At 35.9% G+C, this 24,852-nt stretch overlaps 1 protein-coding gene, 2 long non-coding RNA genes and 1 pseudogene across 4 annotated transcripts; 2 read left to right on the forward strand and 2 right to left on the reverse strand.

Annotated features, from left to right (window-relative positions):
• The first annotated feature begins 2,644 nt into the window (after nt 1-2,644).
• Nucleotides 2,645-6,617, forward strand: LOC130725142 (uncharacterized). The gene is made up of 6 exons (XM_057576395.1): nt 2,645-3,518; nt 3,610-3,827; nt 3,914-4,321; nt 4,414-4,509; nt 4,606-4,687; nt 4,954-6,617. Exons 1-6 carry the CDS (start codon nt 2,645-2,647, stop codon nt 6,615-6,617), a joined length of 3,342 nt encoding a protein of 1,113 aa, XP_057432378.1.
• A 9,523-nt stretch (nt 6,618-16,140) lies between these two features.
• Nucleotides 16,141-18,758, reverse strand: LOC130723141 (uncharacterized). The gene is made up of 3 exons (XR_009014197.1): nt 18,613-18,758; nt 17,821-18,033; nt 16,141-17,141 (listed from the first exon to the last, which is right to left on the reverse strand). It is a non-coding gene; the product is annotated as an uncharacterized LOC130723141 (long non-coding RNA).
• A 328-nt stretch (nt 18,759-19,086) lies between these two features.
• On the reverse strand, nt 19,087-21,529 carry LOC130723140 (uncharacterized). 2 transcript variants are annotated; one of them, XR_009014196.1, is made up of 4 exons: nt 20,868-21,529; nt 19,837-20,473; nt 19,377-19,498; nt 19,087-19,240 (listed from the first exon to the last, which is right to left on the reverse strand). It is a non-coding gene; the product is annotated as an uncharacterized LOC130723140 (long non-coding RNA). The 2 variants fall into 2 exon arrangements; XR_009014194.1 differs by having other exon boundaries at nt 19,377-20,473.
• A 1,625-nt stretch (nt 21,530-23,154) lies between these two features.
• On the forward strand, nt 23,155-24,548 carry LOC130726973 (uncharacterized; annotated as a pseudogene).
• The last annotated feature ends 304 nt before the right edge of the window (nt 24,549-24,852 follow it).

A 24,852-nucleotide genomic window follows, 5' to 3' on the forward strand; every position in this document is an offset into this window, starting at 1 on the left:
GTGGAAAAGTTTTTTTAGCTTATGTTTGTTCTAGAAGCTATATTGGTACGATGACAAAATATAAGGATGAAGAGTTGTTTTATCATGTAAAAAGTGTAACGCATTAAAATTTTAAAAAAATTGTGTACTAGAGAAGTATTGACTTTTGTAATGAATTGGTTACTTTTTTGGGAAGAATCATTTTCATGAAAAAGTGACTCTAAGTATATTGGATTTAGTTTGCTATAGAGGTAATACCTTTAACACCCGCGGAGGCAAAAAAACACATTTTCAGTATAAATATAGTACAAGTAGGTTGTAAAATTTCATTTGTGAAGAGCATGTAAGCTAGGTGATCATTGTGTTTTGTTTATTGCCCTTATTTTCTAAGCTCTCTACCTTAGATTTGTTGTCCAAGAGAATAGGTAAGACTTGAAGTATAACCAGTGAGGAACAATTGGTTTTTTTTCTGGCATATTCATTTAATTAGTATCATGTTTGTTAAATTTTTAGGTAATTAGTGTGGGCAGATTTGTGGTGCTTTGTCATGGCTGGTGTTCCTAGAAAATATAAAAGAGTAATGTCGTCCAGTAGCAAATCAACAGGTAAATATGTGTTCCTTCTATATCAATTGTGTGAAAGAATTATGATTAAAAGTGTTTGATATGAATATATGAAGAAGAGCTGAGCTTATTAATCCTTTGTGTTTTTTTTGGTAAGGTATTGGACAGGGATCGGTGCCCTCATTATCTGAAGAAAGAACAAGGGGGTAACAAAAAGAAATGTTTTCCGAGAGGCCAAAGATATATGCGCCAAGAGAAATTCAGTTGAGTTAATTAACTTAGCATGTTAATTAGTAGTGATTATTTTGTTGTGAAGGTTTTTTTTACATTAGTTTTTATCTTTTGGTAGTGTGCTCAAGGGTTACCTCAAGTTTGGCTAATGACACTCTTTATGATGCTATGGATATTTTCCTCGTCATCGGTGTCGACTAATACTGGTATTTTTTTTCTAATGGTTTATAATGTGAAATTTTGAGTGAGTGAAAAATATATAACTTGATTTTAGAAATTTTTAAGATAAGTAATATTAACTGTCAAATGAACGAATTATCAAAAGTGGGATTATAAAGATAATGTTTTTGAGTTAGTAGTTTAAATCCAAGGGATGATTTTGTGGATTATAAAATATTACAATGGAGGTTATTTAGGTGTCATATGATATGATATGAATCTGAAGTTGAAGAAATTAATATAAGGTATACTTTTTAAAGTCCAGTACAAGAAGATGGCGCGAGTGATGTTGGTGTGGATAATTGGATTAGTAGAGATGATAAGCTGCCAGGGTATATAATTTAAATAATTTTATGGCCAATTTTTGGTGTCTAGGACAGTTCATTTCCATTTTCCAACCATGATTTTGATTTTAATTTAAAGTATTGTTTGGTAGACATTTGTGAATGGAATGTCACATTTGAGTTCAGTTCTGTGATTGTTATTTTTTTATGATGGAGCAGAAGAGAAGAAAATTAAATGCTCTTGGAATATCACATTTTTGTTCTTTAGAAAATGGTGGAACATAATGAAACACACTCTTAAAAATTTAAATGGTCCATATTGCTCCTAATTTATATTTGAAATATTTATCTCCAAATGGTTTTAAATTGCATCTTTTGTAAAAAAAACTTATTGACAAACTTAAATAAAAAATTATTTTATTCAAAAAATTCACTTAAAATAAAATCAATTATTTTTTTAAGTAAATATTTTTATGCATATCGCTTAACTTTTTGATCAATAGAGTAGAATTGCTTTTTTTTAATGGAGGTTTTTGAATAATGTTTATTATATTTTTTGTTCTATCTTTGTATTTATGAAATAATAATAATTGCAACTATTTGTAGATGAAGTTCAAACATTTAGTGGTTGTTCATCAAGTGATGAAAGTGAAGATAGTGAAGATGTGAACGAGATGATATGCCTTGCAGTAAAAATTTAGATGAGTTTGAGGGTAAATTATTGTTTTATGATATAAATTTGTAATTAAAGGTTGATTGTGAAAAATTTTCCATGTAAGTGTTATTGAATTTAAATGCAGAATATTCTGATATTGGAGACATGAAGTATGAGTGTCAGTATTGTGGGGCTTTGCATTGGTATGCTGAAGGAGTTAGAAAGAAAAAGAATAATATTCCCACAATTTTTTCTCTGTGTTGTCTAAACGGAAAAGTGTTAGTTCCTTTCTTCAGGAAGCCACCGACTTTATTATGGGATTTGATAATGGGAAATGATGTTCGTAGTCGGGAATTCTTGGCAAATATAAGAAGTTATAATAGTGCTTTTGCTTTTACTTCATTTGGTGGAAAAATTGAAAGTGGTCTAAATGACGGAGGCGGTCCACCACAATTTGTTATTAGTGGCAAAATTATCATCGTATTGGTAGCTTGCTTCCAAATGTGGGAGAGACTCCTAAATTTGCCCAACTTTATGTTTATGATACTCAGAATGAGATCCAAATCGAAGTTCACACTTTAGGTACGTAAATGCTATTTTTTCTTATGAATGTTGTATATTATGTTTTAATGTTATTAATATTTTTGTTTTATTGTTTAGGATTCGGATGGAAGTTGTAAGCTAAACAAATCTTAATTGAAGATCTTTTGGCAATGGTTGATGAGTGTAATGTCTTGGTGAAATCATTTCGAAAGGTAAGTGATTTCATTTCTATCAACCCATTGTTAAGGATTTCTCTAAGATTGTTTAGGGCTAGACCCAAAGACCCAAGAGTGTACAATTTACCTTCTGTGGATGAGGTAGCTGGTTTAATTGTTGGTGATTTTGATTCTACTGATTGTGGTCGAGACATAGTTGTTAGTTCAATGGATGGTACTCTTAGAAGAATTCATGAGACACACACTTCATTTTTACCGTTGCAATATCCTTTGCTTTTTCCTAATGGAGAAGATGGATATAAAGAAGATATTTTGTTTCGCCAAGATGGAGATGGTCGTGTTTTTAAAAAGAGAGTACGAGTATCTTTGAGAGAATTTATTTCTTTTAGAATTCATGAAAGAATGAGAGAGGATTCAGTTATATTGCGTAGTAGAAGATTATTCCAACAATTTCTTGTGGATTGTTATTCGATGATTGAGGCTCAAAGATTGTCATATATCAAGGGTAATCAAAAGACAATACGTCGGGACTTCTTATCTGGATTGGAGGAGGCTATGGAGAAAGGTGATGTCGATTCAGCATCAGTTGGAACAAGGATAGTTCTACCTTCATCATTTACTGGTGGAAGAAGATATATGTTTAACAATTGTCAAGATGCAATGGCAATCTGCAAACATGTTGGATATCCAGATCTTTTTATAACTGTTACTTGCAACCCAAAGTGGCTTGAAATTCAAAGGTGTGTTTCTGAAAAAGGCTTGAATGCCTATGATCGCCCTGATATCTCGTGTCGGGTTTTTCATATTAAAGTGAAGCAGTTAATGCGTGATTTGAGGAAAGGTCAATATTTTGGGAAAGTCTCAGCTGGTTAGTAATATTTCAATTGAATATAATATATATATATATATATATATGTAGATATTGAAAAATATTATATGGGTGATTAATTTATTTATAGGAATGTATACCATTGAGTTTCAAAAGAGGGGACTTCCACATGCCCATATACTTATTTGGTTAGCGCCTGGTTCAAAGCTAACAACACCAGAGAAAATTGATTCAGTTATATGTGCAGAGTTACCTGATCCAGTTGCTAGCCCGAAACTATTTGAAGTTGTTTCTATGTTCATGGTCCATGGTCCATGTGGAAGTAGTAGAAAAAATTCTCCGTGCATGGTAAATGGTCGGTGTTCCAAATTTTTTCCTAAGAAATATGTGGATAAGACCTCATTTGACATTGATGGTTATCCGACATATCGAAGGAGGAACACTGGGTTTTTGTTGAAAGACGTGATGTTCAATTAGATAATGGGTATGTTGTTCCTTATAATGCAAAATTGTTGATGAAGTACCAAGCCCACATTAACATTGAATATTGTAACAAATCGAATTGCATCAAATACTTATTTAAGTATATCAACAAAGGAGTTGATCGGGTTACAGTTTCAATGAAAAATGAATGTAATGAAGGACAAAATGTGCCGGAGGTTGATGAGATCCAACAATATTATGATTGTCGTTATTTGTCTGCTTGTGAAGCTGCTTGGAGATCATTTTCATTTCGTATTCATGATCATTGGCCTCCCGTTCAGCGATTACCTTTTCATATGCCCAACAAACAAGTTGTATTATATGGTAATGAAGAACCAATTGATAGGGTCGTTCAAGAGGTCAGATGTCTGAAACAATGTTTACTGGGTGGATGGTTGCTAATATGATATATGAACATGGTAGGCATTTGACATATGCTGAGTATCCGCAGTTATTTGTTTGGCATCCTAAAGATAAAGAGTGGCGACCACGCAAAAGAGGGTTTTCCATTGGAAGAATGAATTTTATACCTTTGGGGTGTGGGGAGGTATATTATTTGCGTTTATTGTTAAATCTACAATGTGGATGCACAAGTTATGCCGATTTGAGAACTGTTGATGGTGTTGTTCGAGTGAGCTTTCAGGAAGCATGTTCTGCCTTGGGATTATTAGAGGATGATAAAGAATTTATTGATGGATTAATTGATTGTGCTGAATTGTCAGGTGGTATGTCTGTTAGAAAGTTGTTTATGGTGTTGCTATTATCTAATTCAATTGTCACACCAGGAAAAGTTTTTGAGGAAACTTGGAGGTTGTTAGCCGATGGAATTCTTTATAAGCGAAGGAAATTACTTTGCAATCCATGTATTTTTTATTTATTTATGTATTTGTTTATATACATGTATATATTTATGTTTTGTACATGTCATTTCTTTGTGGTTGTTAAAGTAATTGTTATTTTGACTTTATATAAATTGTTTTATTTTATCTAGCTTTGCGTTTGGATGATCAGACTTTGAAGACGCTTTGTTTGGTTGAGCTTGAAAAAATGTTTGTTAATAATGGGAAAACACTAAAGGATTTTCCTGGCATTCCGTATCTTATTTCAGATGAAGTCCCTCAGTTTGAGAATGTCATGTTGTTTAACGAGTTAAGATTTGACATTGATGATATGTCAGTTAAACATAATGACCATTTGATGAAGTTGAATAATGGTCAAAGGAAAGTGTATGATGAGGTTATTGATGCAGTTAATAAATCAGATGGAGGATTTTATTTTGTCTATGGTTCAGGTGGTACAGGAAAAACTTTTCTTTGGAAAACTCTAAGTTATAGATTAAGATCTGAGCGGAAGATTGTGTTGAATGTTGCATCCAGTGGTATAGCATCTCTTTTGTTACCTGGTGGGAGGACTGCACATTCGTTATTTAGTATCCCACTTGTGTTAAATGAGGATTCATGTTGTAATATTAGGCTGGGTAGTAACAAGGCAGAGTTGCTTAAACATACAAGTTTAATTATATGGGATGAGGCACCTATGGTTAATAGGTGGGCATTTGAGGCTGTTGATAGAACCTTGCGTGATATAATGGAAGTTGGGGATGTTTATGGTGGGGGAAAGCCCTTTGGTGGAAAAGTTGTGGTTTTAGGGGGAGATTTTAGACAAACTCTTCCTATTATCCCGAAAGCAAGTAGGGAAGAAATTGTAATGGCTACTATTAACTCATCAAGACTATGGAAATTTTGCAAAGTCTTAAAACTTACTGAGAATATGCGTTTGCATGGGAATGATTCTTTACATGATCGTGAAAAATTGGTTGAATTTAGCAAGTGGATACTTGATATTGGTGATGGTAATTTGGGTGATTACAATGATGGTGAATGTGATTTAGATATTCCACATGACTTGATGGTTCCCTTTAAAGATGATGCTGTGTCAAGTATAGTTTATTCCACCTACCCTGATATTCAAAGGAAATTTTTTGATGAGGAATATTTTATTGATATAGCTATTCTTGCTCCCACTTTGGATATTGTTGATAGTGTGAACCAGTTTGTGCTTTCAATAGTACCTGGCAAAGAAAAAGTGTATTTAAGTTCAGACAGTGTAGTCAAAGTTGATGAAGATGTAGCCATTGATGCAAATTGGATAACCATTGAGTTTTTGAACGGCAATAAGGGATCTGGACTTCCTGATCATAGGTTGTGTTTGAAAATTGGAACGCCCATTATGTTAATGAGAAATATTGATGTTTCAGCTGGGTTATGCAATGGAACTCGGCTTATTGTGTTGGATCTTAGACCAAATTTGATTTATGGGAAAGTGCTAAATAGAAATAAAGCTGGCACAAAAACATACATCCCACGCATGACTATTGTTCCTTCTGATAGTGGTCTACATGTTAAAGTTCAACGTAGGCAATTTCCGGTGTGTGTTTGTTTTGCAATGACAATTAATAAGAGTCAAGGGCAGACGTTGTCTCGAGTGGGGTTTTTTTTACCGAGACCTGTTTTTTCCCATGGTCAACTATATGTTGCGTTGTCGCGTGTGAAATCAAGGGATGGATTGAAAAATTATGTTGACCAGACAGAGGTTCCGCCTTTGGAGCACACAAAAAATGTTGTTTACAAAGAAGTATTCAAAAATTTAAGCTGAGGTATGAAGATGAGTCAATTGCTAATTATATATGTTGGTCCCCTTATTTAAATTTAGTATAAGGTAGGTTTAGATAGTGACAATTTTTAAGCAAATACTATGATAAATAGTAATTTTATGATTTATGTTAACTCAATATTTATGGTAGTTATTTTATTTTCAAATGAATCTCCAGATGGGGAGGTCTCCTATGTACCATTTAATGGAAGGCATGGATTCTCATAAATGGTAAGTGATTTTAGGTGTACATTGCTTGAATGGATCTTGTAGCCGTGCTCTTGTATTGCTCAGTTAAATAACAGATTTGTTCAACTAAAATGAAGTATGGATGGCCGTATTTTGTACTCTAAGTGATGGTGTTGCAACACTCTCTTTTGGTGGAGGATATTGGTTTTTTTGATTGATGCAAACTGGTGAGCTCCCATTAGAATGGCTTTTGCTTCCTGGTTCCTTTTTCACAAGTCTACCTCTGCTGGTTATTTCCTGGAGGTACAGATTTTGTATTAAGAATTTGGTGGAAGGTTTGGTCTTGATTTTGGAAGGCTTACCAATTGGGTTTGGGTTGAGTATTAGTTTTCTTTGTAAACACCCTTGAAAATTCCTCTTGACTTTTCAAAATAGGTACTCTTTTTTCTTGCTAGGTTTTCCCAAGGGGGTTTTATCCTAGAAAGGTTTTAATGAGGCATGTTTTGTTAAGTCTATTTTCAAGGGGGTATTAGGTGGGGTAGTTTTCTTCTTTTATAGGGTTTTGGTATTTGTACATGTAAGTATCTGATTATTTAATTTATTATATGTAAAATGTTAAAGATGAACTTATTATGTATTCATTGGTTTCGTTGTTAACTTAAAGAAGCAACTTCATTTAATAAAAAAATAGGTACGTCTAACCTGTTGAAGGGATAGGCCATTTGGCACTAAGTTTGTTGAACATTTTTCTTCAAACTTCTCTCATTGGATTTGGTATCTTGTTATCTTCATCTTGTTAGCAGAAGATAGGTTTTTATTTATTCTTGAAAACCTGAACATGGATTTTTGTCCAGAGTAAGGTTTTCTTCAGAACTTCTGACCATGGTACCTCTGAAGTCATCAGATGTTACCCCTTTCAGAAGTTACTCGATCAGAAGCACTTAACCCACTGGTTAAACTTCTATGGTAGACAACAATACACGTGTCACTTCATTTGTGACATAGTTCCTTGAGTCGCGTGGTATATCTGCTATAATGATGATGCCTACTCTCCTCTACTATGCTATTTTCAGACTATCTATTTTATAACCGTTGATTTTGCCTTTAATTTCTTAAAACTGTCAACGGTTACCATTAAACCCACGATATGCACTGTCACACATGATCTCCCACTCACTTACACTTACGGTTTTGAAACTATCCGTGTGCATTGCATTCATTCATATTCCTTCCTCCAACATTTCCTCTTCTCTCTGAACCCTAAACCTCCATCTCTAAGAATCATGGGCAAATCGAGGAAACCTAAGGCGAATGTTTCTGCTTCTACCACACAAACTGCCAAAGATCAAGAGAAGCAAAGATTCGAGGAAGCACAGAAGATTCTGAATGCACCAAATGTAGTCACCTGTGCAAAGAAAGTAGAAGAACTGAGTGTGTGCTGCGAAGCAAGAGTTGATTTTGATAATCTTGCTCAACATGGGTTTGATATTAGGGACCAAGTCAATTTGCAAGGATGGTCTGGGTACTTCAACAGGCTCTGTGGTCCAATCTATTACAAGTTGGTTGTCGAGTTTTGGAAGAACGCAGTCTGCAACGACTACTACGTCGTCTCCCATGTACTGGACAAGAAAATTGTGATCTCTGAAGAATCTATAGCAAAACTGCTCGGTATGGAGTTTCAGTAGGGAAAAAGGATCAAGAATGTTGAAGCAAATGTTGCTGGGATGAGGACCGTGGTCAACAAGGCGCTCTATGATAACTGGTCTTACCAGAAAACCAAGTACAACATTAAGGACTTGAAGTCTGAGATGAAGATTTGGCAGAAGATCTGCATGCACTGCATTCACCCCAGAACTGGAGGAACTGATTACCTGAATACAACTCAGAAGGTAATCATGTACTACATTTCAACTGGTGAGCTTATATGTCTGCCATTCCTACTCTTCAATTACCTGAAGGAGTGTGTTGAGAAATCAAGGACCACAACTGGTTCTGAGAACAAGAGGTTCATCTACTACATTCCGTATGGAAGGCTGCTGTCAGACATCTTCGTCCAAAACAAGCTTGTCAAGACTCTATCAGATCTTGGACTCCACGAAGATCTGGCCATGACAATTGGTGATGCTCTCAATGGCACAAAGTTGAAGAAGATGCAGATCATTGAGAAAATTCAAGTTGCTCCCAAAGAAGACACTTCTGATGAAGTTCGTCAGAGGGATTATCCCATTGATGACTTTCCTATTTGGTCCAAGAAGGACAATCCAGCATGCATTCTGGAATATGTCAGGATGCTCAGAAGACAAGGTGATCCAATCACCCTTACAGAATTTGTTAACACTCTTCCTGAAAGTCCTCCTAAGCTGGCTACCAGGAAATCCAGGAGAGCAACAAGCAGCAAGCCCTCAGATCCTAAGGGCAAAGGGATTCTGATAGAGGAACCTGCAAAGAAGAAGGCTGCTTCCAAGACTGTGATCATCAGGGAACCATCTCCTGAAAGGCCTCTGAAGAGAACCTCAGCTCAACAACAACAAATGTCTGATTCTGAAAGCTCAGAAGACACATGGAAAGGCTCCTCAAGTGAGGAGACTGAAGATGAAGACATGCCTCTGGCTAAGAGACGCAAAATTATTCTTGAGGAAGAGGAAGATGAGCAGGATGACCATGAGATCATCCAGAATGTGATTCAAGGTATAAGGGAAGCTTCAGATGCTGAAGAATCCACTGATTCTGATGCTATTCCCCTAGTGAAGAGAAGGAAGCTTCCTCTGAGGGGACCACTTCAGCAGAAGGAAACAGCAGCAGAACAAGCATCTGAACCAACTTCAGAAGTACAGAGGGAAAGAAGATCTAAACGGACTTCTGATCCAGCAAGGGCTACAAGTCTCACCAGAACCTCACCCATCAGAAGCCCCAGTAAGGTAATTACTGAAAGCATTAACTCTGATTCTGCTTTAGTAGTTATACCTGAGCAACCTATGCCTATATCTACCTCTCTGCCTACCTCAACCCAAACAGAACCTATTCAACCTGAAACACAACCTCAAACACAGGCTGAACCTCAAGCTCCCAAATCTCCCATCCAAACAGCTACCACAGCCATCCCTTCAACTCCAATTTACACCTCTTCCACATCCATCCCAACTGAACCAATACCTCCTTTCAATTCCTTCATTCAAGGTATTGTTCAACATGAGGCCACTCTGAGAACCTTAGTTCAACAGTTCTCTCCCAAGCCTGCATCCACTTCACACACCCTCCTCATAACCCAGACTGGTGAGATCCCTGCTGAGGCAGAAAAAGAGGATGATGATGATGTTCAGATCCTTGTACCGCCCTTCAATGTGAAGCCTCTTCAGCAAATTGCTTCCAATTTTGAAGATCAGATTCCAGATGCTGCTGAGACTTCTTATGTGTCCTTGTCCAACTACTCAGCAGTCAACTCACAGGATCTGAGTTTCACTTCACCTGAGAAGGCTGTCACCTCAAGGCAAAGGCCAGACACTATCTCAGAAGGTGAGCACATGGCTGAATCAGATCACTCAGGGATAGTGAAGGATCATGAGATTGCTTCCACTCACTCAGAACAACTCAGACCTGATTGCTCAAATGCCTCAAGCTCAAATACTGCCAAAACTTCTCAGCCTGACTTAACTCTGGCAACCTCCCTCAGACCTCAGAATCTTATTCAGCTTATTCAGGAATTCTCTGAAGAGGCAACCCGAAGACTTCAATGGTTATATCAGGTAACTGATAATCAGTTTGATGCCTCCTTTGTGGATAATCTATGGTCTGCATTTGGAAGATGGTCAGAGAACAGAGGTTATGACTTTCAGAAGCAGCTGGACAGTGAAAAGCGCATTAGAATTCATAATGCATCTGAAAGAGCATATGAGCAAAGGCAGAGAGTGCTGCATAAGGTCTGTGAACCTTTGAGAAGAGCTGTGGCTGCAAGAGATTCTGTCATCTCTGAATGTACTTTAGATGATGCTGAGATAATATCAGAAGAGGCCGCAGAAGAAAGTTCTGAAGGGATAGTGATTCTGGAAGATGCTGTTGTTAATGAAGTTGAGCAGCAAGAACAAATTCAAGTTGATACTGCAATGTTTTCAGAATCTGAAGTTGCTACTCATACTCAAGCTCCAGAAGCTCCTCCCTCAGCTCCTGCTCCAGAAGTTGCTACTCTTGCTGCCAGAATTGACCGCATTCAAGATGATCAGCAGAGACTATTTCAGATGGTTGAGCAGCAAGGGATTGTTCAGATAGAACAGAGCAGGCAGATTCAGGAATCTTCTCGCAGAATGGAAAATATGATGAAACTCCTGCTTGAGAATCTTCCCTCCTCTTCCAAACCTTGAATTTCCTCTCATTTTTCTTGCATGCATGTATTTATCTTAACTGCATTAATTTTATGTTGACTATGTTAATTGCTTTATCTATGATTCAATGCACCGTTCTTAGTAACTCACATGCCTTTATGTTTTGTTAAGTTTTATGCATGTTTTTCTGTTACTTTTCTTCCTTATAATCTCTGCAATCCTTCTTCTTCATCACACCGCAATTCACCTCTCCATCAATCGCTTCAATATTCCTTATCTTCTTGTTCAAAAATGACCACTGTCGAGTTAATTTCTGACCTCAAGACTATGGTATTTGACCAAGTCTTTCCATGGAGCGTAAATCTATCTTCTTCTCAGTTCTCTCAAGCTATTGAGAAGATTGAGAATCTTCTGAAATGTTGGCTCACACCTCATCAAACTTACTGTCTTCAGAACCTTCAACAAGTTCTGAATGATCTCCTCAGTCTGATCGCTCGTCGGAAGGACGTTGAAGATCAATTTCAAGGCATTTGCATGCTTCTGGAATATGAAGAAGATCACCATGCCGCGGATCAAGAGGCTGTCCAGGAGAATCAAGCTTTGAAGGAAGACCTGGCTACCCAGTTAGCCTCAATTGATCAGGACATACGTCCTCTGCACCTTCAACTTCTCTACATGAAGGACTCTAGAGCCTTCCTATGTATTTAGGATTAGTCCTCTTCATTCCTCTTTTGCCTTTGTACTCTTTCTGCGTTCATTAATAATAACGTCTGTTATTTGCTTTCCGTGTTATTGTTATTGTTGATTTTTCACTCTTTTTGATTATGACAAAAAGGGGGAGTACACATAAAATGGTTTTTGATAAACTTTTATACTATATAAAACCAGTAGAGGAGAATAAGTATTAAAAACTTATAGCACATAGATTTTGTCAAGCATCTCAAAAAGGAATACATTTTGACGCCTCATTCTAATTATATCTGGACGAGACTATATGCTATTATGTGATATACGCTAAGTTCTGAACTATCACTTCTGATGAGTATACATCTATTCAAGCGTAAAATCTGATCACATAACCAGACTCCGAATCTAAACTCTTCACCAATTCATCAAGTCATAGATTCAGGGGGAGTCAGGGAGAGACCCTAGCTCAGAATCAGGTGCTGTCCTAGATTCAGAAAGATTAATGCAAACCGTTACACAAGGATAAGTTTAACTTCTAATCTTTTCTCTCTTGTGTATTCAGTTTATTGTGTAAAAATTGTTCATCAAAATACTTGTTTTGTCATCATCAAAAAGGGGGAGATTGTAAGATCAAGGTTTGATCAGTAGTTGCATCTCTATGTTTTGATGATTACAATTAAGGTTTGTGATGATGAACAATTGTGGTACCCTAACGTTTGTCTTTTTAAGTTGTGACAAACAGGTTCTGAATCTGACCCAAGCCTATTCGTTCAGAAGAAGAAGAATCAAGGGTTACTAAAAAGAGAGTTTCTTAACCTACCATGTTCGTATTGAACAGTGGCAAAACCCTCAGAAGTTCTGAAGATACAAGCTCTCAAGAGGCTCTGAAGAACCAGAGTCAGAAGTTCTGAAGATTAGATGTTCCAGTGGAACGATTCAGAAGCAGATAGACTCAAGTTCTGAAGACCTGTAAGAAGTTGGTTCTGAAGACCCAAGCTATTCTAGCTCTGACGTTCAGAAGTTCTGAGGAACTTATTCAGAAGTTGGTTCTCCATTCTTTAGTTTGTGTAAAGTTGATGTTACTTTTTATATTTATTTCAGTATATTTCAATCTTTGAGCCTGACAATTTTTTTTACTGTGTAAAATGAAAACCTTTTTATTTCATATAGATTCTGAATGGTAAGCACACAGTATTTTGAAATTTGGCTGGTTTTTGTGTTCTGACTTCTACTCTTTAATTTTCAGGTGATGTGTATTCAAATGTAATATTTTATCTGCACTTGATGAATTAGTTGGGCTTACTCCTTGGAGTTTCTAAGTCACAACTATATTGAGTCTCCAGTGTTGTCGCTACTGTTGGCCCCGGAAGCAGTAGCAATAACATGCCAACTTTAAAGGAGTACGGAACCAATTTGACTGACATAGCAGAGGAGGTAATTACCAGTTTCTCAATTAATTTAATTGTCATTTTATTCCATATAGATTCAAAATGATAATAGATAGCAAAGGTCCCATGACTGGCATTTCGGATTATGTGTTATTTGAGTGAAGACATGTTCTTGTGATCTTGTATTATCATTTAAACTGACTTCTTTATAAAAATAAGTTAATATTATAGGAATGTGAAACAGAAACATGATATGATTTGAAAAGGGTTTATACTTTCAAGATTAAGATTTAAGAAGCTTTGCAACTTTTACTAATTGTTTTCTCTGTGTATATCTTGAAAATTGAAGAATCAAAGAAAAAACTTTAATTTGAACTAATATGATTCTCGCTCTTGGTGTTCAATTTTGTTTAATAACTAAGAAAAAATTTGGTATAAAAGCTTGAAGGAGACACTAAGAGAGTTATTTCTTTGTGTTTTTGCTGCGTATTTTACATTTGTCTCTACCACTGCATATGTATAACAAAGCAGTCTGTGTATGTGAATCTTTAATATAGTGTTTGATAATGGAAATCTAGGTGGTGATCAGAAACCATCATGCCTTACAAGAACCTGTCAATTGAAGAGATCCATTCTGATAAATAGTATTTAGGACAGTAGAACAAAGTGAAAGGGCGCTATGAAAGTTTTAAATCTAATAAAAATGCTTCAGTGAAATTGAATCATCTGATGTTATCTACATAATCAATCACATTGTTATTAATGGACTAATAATCAACTGCATATTCATGTACTCCTTCAATATATGCAAATCCATCTAATTCTAATTCTAATGGAAGCCTGATATATGTATGGGGAAATTCCTATGCTATTGTGATCATTTCATGCAATGGTGTAGACTAATTGCACCAACCTGTTATTTGTTTGTTCCTGTATATATGCTGCAATGAACAACTAATTTTTAAAATCAAAATTGTTTCCAAGAGCAAATTACAGATTCACTTCAATATTTCAGGTTTATGTATACTTTCATAGTCATCTGTTTGCATGCAACTGCAATTGCTTGGTCCATATGGGGAACGAATGTCTGGTTTTGTTGTTTCCCCATTCATTTTTCTGCTCATTTATTGGATTATTTTCTGGGTTCTTTGAATTTTAAGAGAGAGAGAGAGAGAGAGAGAGAGAGAGAGAGAGAGAGAGAGAGAGAGAGAGAGAGAGAGAAGGAGGTGATGGGATAGGAAGAAAAAATATGAAGAAAAAGTGGTGAAAATATGATGAAAGAGAAAGTGTATGAGTATGGCAAATTTGATTCTAAAAATCTAACTCCCGGATTATTCCCCTACTCACTTTCCCCTACAACTGAGTTTTTCATCTCATACTCACCTATTATGTAGGCAATTGTCATTGTTCATTATATTTACTTTTGATGAAAAATTCAAGCAATCCTCCAATCCAAACTAGACTAGATAACGAGGTTACCTTGGACCTTTATGGAAAAAAATTAATCTTAGTTTTCAATATTTTGAACTCTTCTATTTCGAATCTGATTCCTATCCTCTCTGCTAGCATTAAAAGGATCTAACTTAGTACAATCTTTTGTCCATATATGTTTGCAGGCTGCTCTGGAATCCAGAAATGAAGAGGAAAGGTTAGGTGTGGCAGAAGAATTCAAGGTAGAGGAAAGGATTGATTTGGAAAATACTAACAACTGCCATGACCCAAAGACACTAGGACATGCTACAAAACTTGATACAGGACATGCATATTAATGTTGCTAGAATATTCTTACTAAAAACAAGAATTATAATAATAGTTTAATTTACTTTGACTTAATATGAAGGAGATAAAAATGTTAGGCTTAATAGCTCTTTTGGTCCCTCACTTATCACGGTTTTGCACTTTTGGTCCCTAATAAAAAATTAGCACTTTTGGTCCTCACATTTACACACTTTTGCAGTTTTAGACTAAATAGGGATCATCTTCTGCACTCCTGGCGCTGCTCTGACCTCTTCTTCTCCAAACGATCCAGTGAATACTGGATGTTGTTGAGACTGTCTTTTAGCTCATCCCTCTCCAGAGTTTCTTCTGAAGTCTTGAGCTTCTTTTCTATGATTTCTTTCTCTTCCAGCAGCTTCAGTTCAAACTGGCTGAGCTCTTGTACTTCCTCCACAAAGGCAAGGAATTCCTCTAACGACTAAAAATTTGATAATGTAATTGAATAAAACTTGGTAATATAATTGAACGAAAAATGATCATATAATTGAATAAAAATTGAAGTATTTATCTGAAAATTAAAAATCAACTTCTTAATAACATTTTGATCTAATAAAATGTTAATTATATTTCATAATATATTATAGATTATAAACTAATACATGTTTTAATTCATAAAAAATAGTGACCGTGCATCGCACGGGTTACTACCTAGTATAAAATACATAACATGAGTTATAAGAAGTAAACTCTCAAGTTCTAATTTCTATTTTCCAATTGGTTTAATATCCTATGCAACCACCGTACAAATTGAGTGGTAAAAAAAGAGTACACGAGATGCTCAAAGTATCACCATAGTCATTAAGTGCGGGACCCACCATCTCACCATAGCCCCCCACCGCCATAACCATGGAAAGAAAGAAAAAAGTTGCAGAAAAATTTGTGCAGAGAATGGGCAATGAGGGAAAACTTTATTTATGTTTATAATTGAGTCTTTGAATCGATTAGAGGAGACGCAGAAGCAACAAGGCCGAGCATCAAGGGGACGTGAGTCTATAAGGTTAAACGTGAGTTTGATATTTTCACCCAAACATGAAAAAATATCACAGATCCACGTTTTGCTAACAGGACATGATTCTAGCTCTCCCAGACGCAAAACCAAACAGGCTCTTAATGATGGGCAGAAACTGAGGAATGAGAAAAATAATTTAGAATTAAATAAAATTTACGTAATTGGCCCTAACTTAAACCATTTTTTATAAGAGCTAAACGACTGTTCCAGTTATACAAAAGCTGCTGAAATTTCAAAAAGGAAACATCAACGTGAAGCTGTTGATGCTATTCTTCACTCATCTTTGATATCTAGTGCTGATATCTACTCCCTAGGCTATAGTGCTGCACTTGTCCTTATAATTCAAAAAGTAATAAAGGTCAAGTCCAATTTATATTTTAACAATAAATTCACATAAAAAAGTGTTTCATGAAACTGACAGAAGTGAAGGAACCGTGCCGCCTGAGCATGTAGATTTGGATCTGGTTTTTCGTTTTTTCCTGGCTTGCACCGTTGTTGATTGGTTTATGACAAGGACCGAACCATTGACCAAAAAAAAACGGACCGAACCGGCAAGTGGGGGAGAGTGTGGAGGCCACTCTCGGGGGTGAGCCTCCACTCTTCTTCCTCCAGGCTCCAGCACGAGTAAAACATGCTGATAGCCCACAGACCCACACCACTCTGTACAAACAGCAAACAAGCAAAACTGCACCTATATCAGACTTTGGACTTGACCTCCCACACATAACAGACAAGCAATCCACTTTGTCAAAGCTTCCTGCACCAGACATTTGAGATTAAAGACCTCTGATATAAGCTAATGCAGGCCATCTGGAAAAAATATCAGAAGCTTGTACAAAAACAAGCTCTATTTGAAAGCAATAAACATGCTCTATATGGGACTCGATGTTGGAGAACATATAGAGATCGAAGGCCGCCCAACGAATCTCCATTGAATGCAATTGTTTTGTCCTGCATCCTACATTTCACATTAGCATTAGACAGCTCACAAGCTCTCAAAATTGATATTCGTACAGTTCTGAATTCCTTTTTAAAATAAACCAAAAAGAAAACTTGAGAGAATGAAGATGAAAAGATTATTTCATAGACCTTTTCCCTGAGCAATTTCACCCTGATATTTCCTGGTCATTGATTTCCGAATGATTGCTTCAATTTTCGGGCCCTGAGCCAACAAATAACAGCGAATTGCATAAATAAATAATACCAAAAGCTCAAATGAACAATTTTTCAGCCAATCAACAGAAAAGTGAAGCACAAACTCCTAATGGAGTTAACTAGCTCAGAATTCTCCACCATCAGATGAATTAGGAGAAATTAGGAGAAAATCAATGAAGAGAAGAGATAGATGAGCTACATAACTAAAACCCAGAGCCAGAAGGAGATCTAGAAGAAACACCAAGTGAATGACATACTTATAAAGTCTGGCAAATAACAACCATTTGAATTTGTAAACAATACCAAACAACTCAATGGTTCAAGTACAACCTGGTGGTAGTGGTACCCTTCAAATGCTACATGTTCATATTACATATTAGATTCACATATCCTTTAGGCAATGCACCAATCAAAACTTTAGGCAATATCTATAATGTAGAATGAAAAGTGAGCTTTTAGTACCAATCACAAAGTTGATGTCTATGCTAAACAAACATATTTAACAGCACATCACTGCCGGGCATACTTAAGAGCCCTAGACAGAACAAAAATAAAACTTCAAGATAAACTGAGTCATCCAGACAACATAGTAAAATGCTTGAGCCAACAATGACTCTATTGGTGGCAATATTTGATAATTGGTACCCAAGCTTGATGATAGGTTTACAAAAAAAATGAATACTTACTGGCTTTTGCTATTATTCTTACTGAATAAGATTTCCTCTATCATCCTGTTCATCTAACCATTCCTTATCCACATCAATATTAAGAATTCTGCCTTTGCATTACTTTTCCTCATCAAGACTTCTTTACTTTCCTTCATCTTCCTGTTTTGTTCTACTAGAATGATCACAACTTAATTGATCCTTCTCCCAAATCTTGATCTTCTTGATTGATGCCTGTAAATATTATTATACAAAAGAAAAAGGCCATTAGCTGCAAAACTCTAGTTATTTGCGTTAATGTAGCAAGGGAAAAGCAAAGGTCTATAGTGTAGTAACCGAGTCAGAATCAGAACTCTAGTCAGTTCTCTAGTCTTTTAGATTTCTTATTTTATTTTACATAATCAGAATGATGCGCATCTGTTTTGGACATATCATGTGAACTTGGTAAAGCAAAGCTTATTGGAATTTCAGTCAACTAACCAAATATATTGCACCTCATGCAATGTGGAATTTCAGTCAACTAACCAAATATATTGCACCTCATGCAATGAGAAACAACAAAGTGAAAGCATACCTGCCAGATCTGTTTTTCTATTATCTTTATGCGTAACACACAAAATTGTAGTTATATTTCTTTATGGCCAACAAAGCAATTATTTGTAGTAACAGTGTAACACACAATTGTACTTCCAAAACTAAACACACAACAAGTTTAGGGATTAAATAACAAAATATACTTATACAGTTATACTGTTTCTAGTCTAAAAAATCAAAAAATAAAGGTGGCCATAAGCAAATAATTGCCATCTTCACCTGTTGATCAAATTTTGTGAAGTTGTAAATAGCAAGAACAACACCAGAAATTAAGAACCACCCACTGAGCGCTCCAGGATATTAGACACAAAAAACAAACCAGGGATTTTCGGTTTTTGTTCTATTTAGTTTTGCATTTAAGGAGTCCTGCAAGAAAAATGCAATAACCAATCAAACAAAATCAACAACAATCTAATAAATACCACAGGCTTATTCAGTCATCATTTAAATAAAACCTGAAGCAATGAAATCAGTTTCAGCATTCATTTACAAGCTTATACATTATATAATTTGATTTTAAGCAACTTATACATGAAGACTAATGTTATGCATGGTGTATGGTTCTTCAGTCATATAAAAGTGAAACAGAAGACTAGCTATAACTTTTTCAACTAGTTTTTTAAGTTGCTACTTTACTGACTTCACTTCTGCTAAGTTCTTGTCAAAAAGGAAGGTGAAAGAATTTAACTTGCCTGATAATTATGACAAAAAACATCCAAATCAAAGAGTGCCTGCTTGGATGAAAGATATCTTAGATTTTTTGTGGCCAGAGATTTAAATGGAGAACTCAAACATAATAGCGATGCTTAACAGAAACCACAGCTGCTCCAAACTTCTTTGCCAGAACCTATATATGTTACAAACACTTGGGTTTTTTATTCATATATTTGCTTCATAAAAGCCACAATGTATTAAAAAAAAATCAGTCTTGCAGATCACTATGATATATAGGACTCGAGCCAAGCTACTACTTATGATCTTACCTCATTAACCAACAAAAGCTACTAGTATGTGATTCACCACAAATTACCAAAAAAATGGGTCCATCAGGAATCCGGAAATAGTCAAGGAACTCATAGTAACGTTGCTGGAATTTGTAGTGATCCTGCAGCGCATAATTGAAAGAAAAAAAAGGTCAAAACCTTCCCTTCTCAAATTGCTGCATAACGTGCTATTTCATAAGAACATTGAACCAAATTGCAATGTAAATTGAAACACTGAACCAACCAGGCAGGCACTTAGTAAATTGCAATATATATTAAAACATTGAAGCAACTTAACTATAACCTAGTTCTTGTTAATTGAAAAAACGCTTAGTTCCTGAAATTAAGTGCCGGAGAATTGAGGTTTGTAATGAACCAAAATTTGGGATGCAAGCCCGGAGAATTGATTAACTTAATGTGAATGGTGATTGAGAAGAGATGGAATCGAAGTGACAAGTACATAGGGAGAGTAGTGGTCAAGGGTCTGTGAGAACCACAGTTCCTGCTTGGTTAGATACCTGTGAGAAGCACAAGCATAATAGGTATATAAGCTGCAAGCAACCACAATAATCTACAACTGCATATGTTATGTGCAACAGCACTCTTTTTCCATGGAGCAGAAGGAGAAAGAAGTAGAATTTCACTAAAATAAAACACAAAAGAAAGGAGTGTGAAATTTATCATTCTAATCGAGGCCATGGTTGGTAATGTCGAAGGAAGAAATTGATACACTACCGTTTTAAAAAATTGACAAACAAAAGGTTCTTAATTCTTTCAGGGAGCAAAACATAACCCAAAATTTTGCCACTATTAAGTTAGCTTACTTAAATTCTAAATATATAATTTCAAAAGTGGTACAATGATTTGCAGAACATAAATAATCTGTTAAAAAATCAATCCTCTTTAGAAATTAACATGCATAGGGGTTGTGACTTCACTGCTCACGGCTCACCGCTGCCGCATCATGTTTGGTGCTGCTTACCATAGCTTTTGCACTTTTCAAAGCGTAGAAAACAAAGAGAAGAAGCAACCTTTAGCAGTTGCACTATCTTCTTACCCTCAGACCGTCTCCCATTGGTTTCTCATGTTGTCAAGCCCTGAAAGAATGACAATAACTAAAGAAATCAGAAGAATGAGAACGCTAAGGTTGCAAAGAGCATCAAACAACGCTGCTGTTTCAGTTTGAGCAGCATGAGGGAGAAGTAGAGAAGCAGCTAGCTTTGCAAATATCATTGTCTTTTTTCATTCCTTTTGTATTTTAAACCTCATGTACATGGAACTTCTTCAGTTAAAAGGATTGGTTGCAATAAGCAACTAAAATATACTGATTTTAAGAAAAGGATCACATTAATTAATAAAACAAACCACTGGTACCTCAACTAAATTATACTGATTTTCAGAAAAGGTTCTAAGTAATAAAAGAAACCACTGATACCTGATACCTTATGATATAAATATAAAATCTAGAAGAAATTAGTAATGAAATTATACCTCAATCTCACACTATGCAGAACCGTGACAACTCCTCGAGGAGGAGGCAGAAGGGATTCGATGGAGGAGGAAGACCCCGATGATCCGGTTTTTCGGGGTTTTTAGGTGAGTGAAGAAGATGATGTCGATTCAGAGATTTTGAGAGTGAGAGGTGCGATGAGTGACCGGTTTCTGGGAAACAATAGTAGTGGTGGCGGCACTGCAAGCTTAGAGGAAGAGGAGGTTACGACGGTGCACTGTTTCAGGTTGATGTGGCGAAAAAGAGTAGAGAAAATGAGGAGATGGGTTGATGCGTTTGGGGTGTGGAGAAAAGAAAAATAAGTTCAGAATTGGTGAAGGTGAAGGGAGATGATAATGAGAATACAGATATTAACTACAACGTTTAGATCTGAAAACATATGTGAGATTCAAACACGGTTTGGATGTGAATGGAGGGAAGGATGAGATATTAAAAGGCTAGGACGAATTAAGGAAGTTAAGAAGGGACAAGAGTTATGGATCCTCCAGATCTACAATCTGTTGAAGAAGAAGAAACTCAAAGAAGAGAACTGGGCAAGTATGGTTGCTCGTAGGAGGAGGAGATACTCGGAGGATTGGATTTTCATGCAGCTATGGTTGCTTATTGTGTACATATAGTTGGGACTAATTTTAAGATAATAAAACTAAGAGGGTCTATACCGGATCAGAGAAACTTCGGTCTCCTTACGTGAATATAGAAATGTAATAGGACCAGAGATATATTTTGAATAGTAGATAGGACCAAGCCATAATTATTTTCCTCAACTGATCCGGACCATTCAATTAAAATATTATAAATCAATGGCTAGGAAGGGGGAGGCACCCATGCCTCTTCAGAAAAATGGCATATGGAAGCCTGTCCCTTTAGAAATTATGGTTTTAAATAAATTTAGGATATTTTTTTAATTAATAAATTTCATCAATCTTTCCAAATATCATATACTTAATCTTTTTTAAAATTTAGTTATTGAATTTTAGATAAACAAATACTTTTTAAAATTAAAAAAATCAAATAAAAAAGAAGTGATTTACTCCTTCTTTCCTATCCTTTCCTTTCTGGATTCTTTATTTTTTTATTTTTTCACGTGATCAATTGTTGGAGAACTCCCCCATTCTACACTCTCTCCCTCTCCAACGCTAAAACTCCCATCAGACATTAAACACAGCTCTATTTCCATCATCTCTTTTCCCCAATTCAATTTTTCCCTAACCTAATCAAGCACGCGTGATGCTTCTCCCCAAGTCTAGCGATCCAAATCCTGTGGATGTTTACCCGCCATTTATTTGATTCCAGCCGCCCCTCAACCTTACCTGAGGTTTGTTTTCGGAACTCTAAATCCTTAATTCATTTCATTAAACCCTAATTCGAATTTGGGGTTCTACCATCCTCTCTCTAATTCCCCTATTTAAGGACCATCTCTGCTGTTGAATCCATCATCCTCCGCCTCGTATTTCCTCATATCGCTTTACTTTTGTTTTTGCGTTCTTTCTCAATGGCTATCAAGGTTGATGATGTTTCATCTGTTAACCCTTCAAAGGATACTTGGACTATTGTGTTGAAAGTGAACCGGATGTGGGTCAGTCCTTGCTTCGGTGGATCGATCAAAGCTGCCGTTCTCAATGGAATTAGTTTTCATGGATGCCAAGGTACATCTAATTCATGCAGTTATTATTGTGAAATTTGCAAAGATGAAACCATTCAGAGGTTGTCACATGCAATATTTTCTCATTATGTAGTATGTACTAAATTTATATATTGTCTTAACATGTGTTTTGCATGTCAGGGATACCAAGCATTCAAAATGTGTATGAAGCTACAAAGATCCTGTTAATCCTGATGTTGAAGAGGCAGCTCCACTTCGTGAAAGGTTATTTATTGTTGAAAGCATTGGTTCTCATTTGTTGTCCAGTATAGTAATTGAAATGCTGATTTTTTCCTTGCAGATTTTTTGCACTAACTGACCCTGCATCCCAAGTCTTGAGTCAGCTACAAGATTCTTGCAAAGTTCCTACTGCTGAAGATTTCTTGAACCTTACTGAAGGGAAGACAATTGAGCAGATAAAGGTTTTAACAGAGGTATTTTTTCTTATATTAAAGTTAATTGTAATATTTTTATTAATTCTGTCTCTGCTGACATTAATTTTCCTAAATTTCTTTATTCTTTAGAAGTCTACATGTGCTGGCCTGGCTATAGTTAAGTTCATTCCTGAAGGTCCTTGGTGGTATCCCGCGTGCAAGTGTAACAAGAAGGTGTATTCCGCATACGGAATGTTTTTCTGTGAGAATTGTGTTCGCAATATGGTTTTACCAATCCCTAGATATAAGCTGCAAGTCAGAGTTGTTGATACCACATAATCCACAGCCTTTGTCATCTTTGATCAAGAGGCATCTGTCCTTCTTAATAATTCATGTGCTGCTTTGGTCAAAGATTCAACCAAGGTAAGTAATGTACTATTAACTCTTTTATTTATATGAATTTGTTATGGGGCTGATGTTTATTAATTCTTTCATTTTTTAGGATCCTGCTGATTTTGAAGTTCCTACTGATGTTTTGGAACTCATTGATCAAACATTTTTATTCAAAATTGAAGTCAATAACAGCTCAAACTCGATATTTGAACCATCGTACCGAGTTAAGAAAATCTGCTCTGACTCAGAGGTTATGTGTTAGTTTCAGGCATCCCTGCAATCTATTGAGGGTTCTGCTCCATTGTTGATTATGGGGACCCCTACTTCAGTGCTGAAGTGAATCTTCATCTTCAAGTATAGTGAAGGTAAACTTTACTTTGAATACAACTTCAGTTTTGATGTAATTGTTTCAATGATTGTTAATTTAATTTTTGAAATAAATTTTGGATCTTAATGTCGAGTTTGTTAACGCTGAAAATTCCAATGTTGTGGAGACATCTAATTCTCCTGCTGTTGACTTGAGTTCGGATACTCAGCGAATCTCTCATGTCCCTTCTGGTCCAACTCCAAAAGTTAAAGTAAATTTTTTACAAGTTATAAATATACTTCTTAAATTTATGTTTATTATTAAGTTCTCTTTTGTGAATTGATATTTATGTATTCTATTTTAGATTGTTGGAGATAAGTCTGCAAAACTTGATATGACCCTAAAAGAGATTGAACCTGCTGGTGAATTGGACATCAATAAGTCTGCTGATTCTGATGGTTCCAGTGGCGAGCAATCTCCTCGAGCTACTGCTGTTCCTCTTGCTTGCATTAGTTCAACTAAGAAATCTACTAAAACGTATTTGAAGTCTAAGGAAAAGGTTTATAAAAGATATTTCTGTTTTCTATTTAATTTTTTTCCGGCTTTATATACAGCAAAATAATGGCATCGTTATCATGTCTCTTTTTATTGTAGATGAAGAGTGTTGGTGTTGAATCGGCTGAAGCTATCCAAGTTGCTGAAACTGCTAAAGAGCCTGAAGTGGATGTATCTGTTGAAAGCCAGATTTCCCCTCCTTCCAAGCGTCCATCCCCCCTGATGCCGAAGTTGTTGGAGTCTTAGTTGCTGGCAAGAAACCCCTGAAAGCTATGAAAAAGGAGAAGATCTGAAGACTGTTTTGTGTTGTGTTGGCTGTTTTGATGTTTTGTTATTGTGGTTGTCTTTTCAAGCTGTTAAGTGTGTTGTTTTGTAGTCCTGGATGTTAGTTAGTTTGTAGTCGTGTTTTCCGTTTTTTCAGTTTCATTTCAATCTTAATGTTCAATCTGCCTATTATTAGTATTTTGGGATGGCAGATTGGTTTATTCAGGTCTCTGTTTTGTTGTCTTTTGGTCCGAACGAATATGAATTGAATGAAAGAAGTTATTTTGAGTCTCAAATTCCATTTTCCCCTGTTTGTATTATTATTAATTGCTTTTTGCAAAAAATTGTTATTCATAACCCTTATCCATTGAACAGAATACGCATGTTTAACTAAAAAAAAATAGAATGATGAACTTAACTGAAATTTTATA

The sequence above is a fragment of the Lotus japonicus genome, chromosome 6 (assembly GCF_012489685.1).
Source record: "Lotus japonicus ecotype B-129 chromosome 6, LjGifu_v1.2".
NCBI lineage: Eukaryota > Viridiplantae > Streptophyta > Magnoliopsida > Fabales > Fabaceae > Lotus > Lotus japonicus.

Coding starts and splice junctions, on each gene's coding strand:
- LOC130725142 (XM_057576395.1), top strand. CDS start 2,645: ATGGTTGATGAGTGTAATGTCTTGGTGAAATCATTTCGAAAGGTAAGT. Junction 3,519..3,609: donor TTTTGGGAAAGTCTCAGCTG/GTTAGTAATATT, acceptor ATTTATTTATAG/GAATGTATACCATTGAGTTT. Junction 3,828..3,913: donor GAAAAAATTCTCCGTGCATG/GTAAATGGTCGG, acceptor GACATATCGAAG/GAGGAACACTGGGTTTTTGT.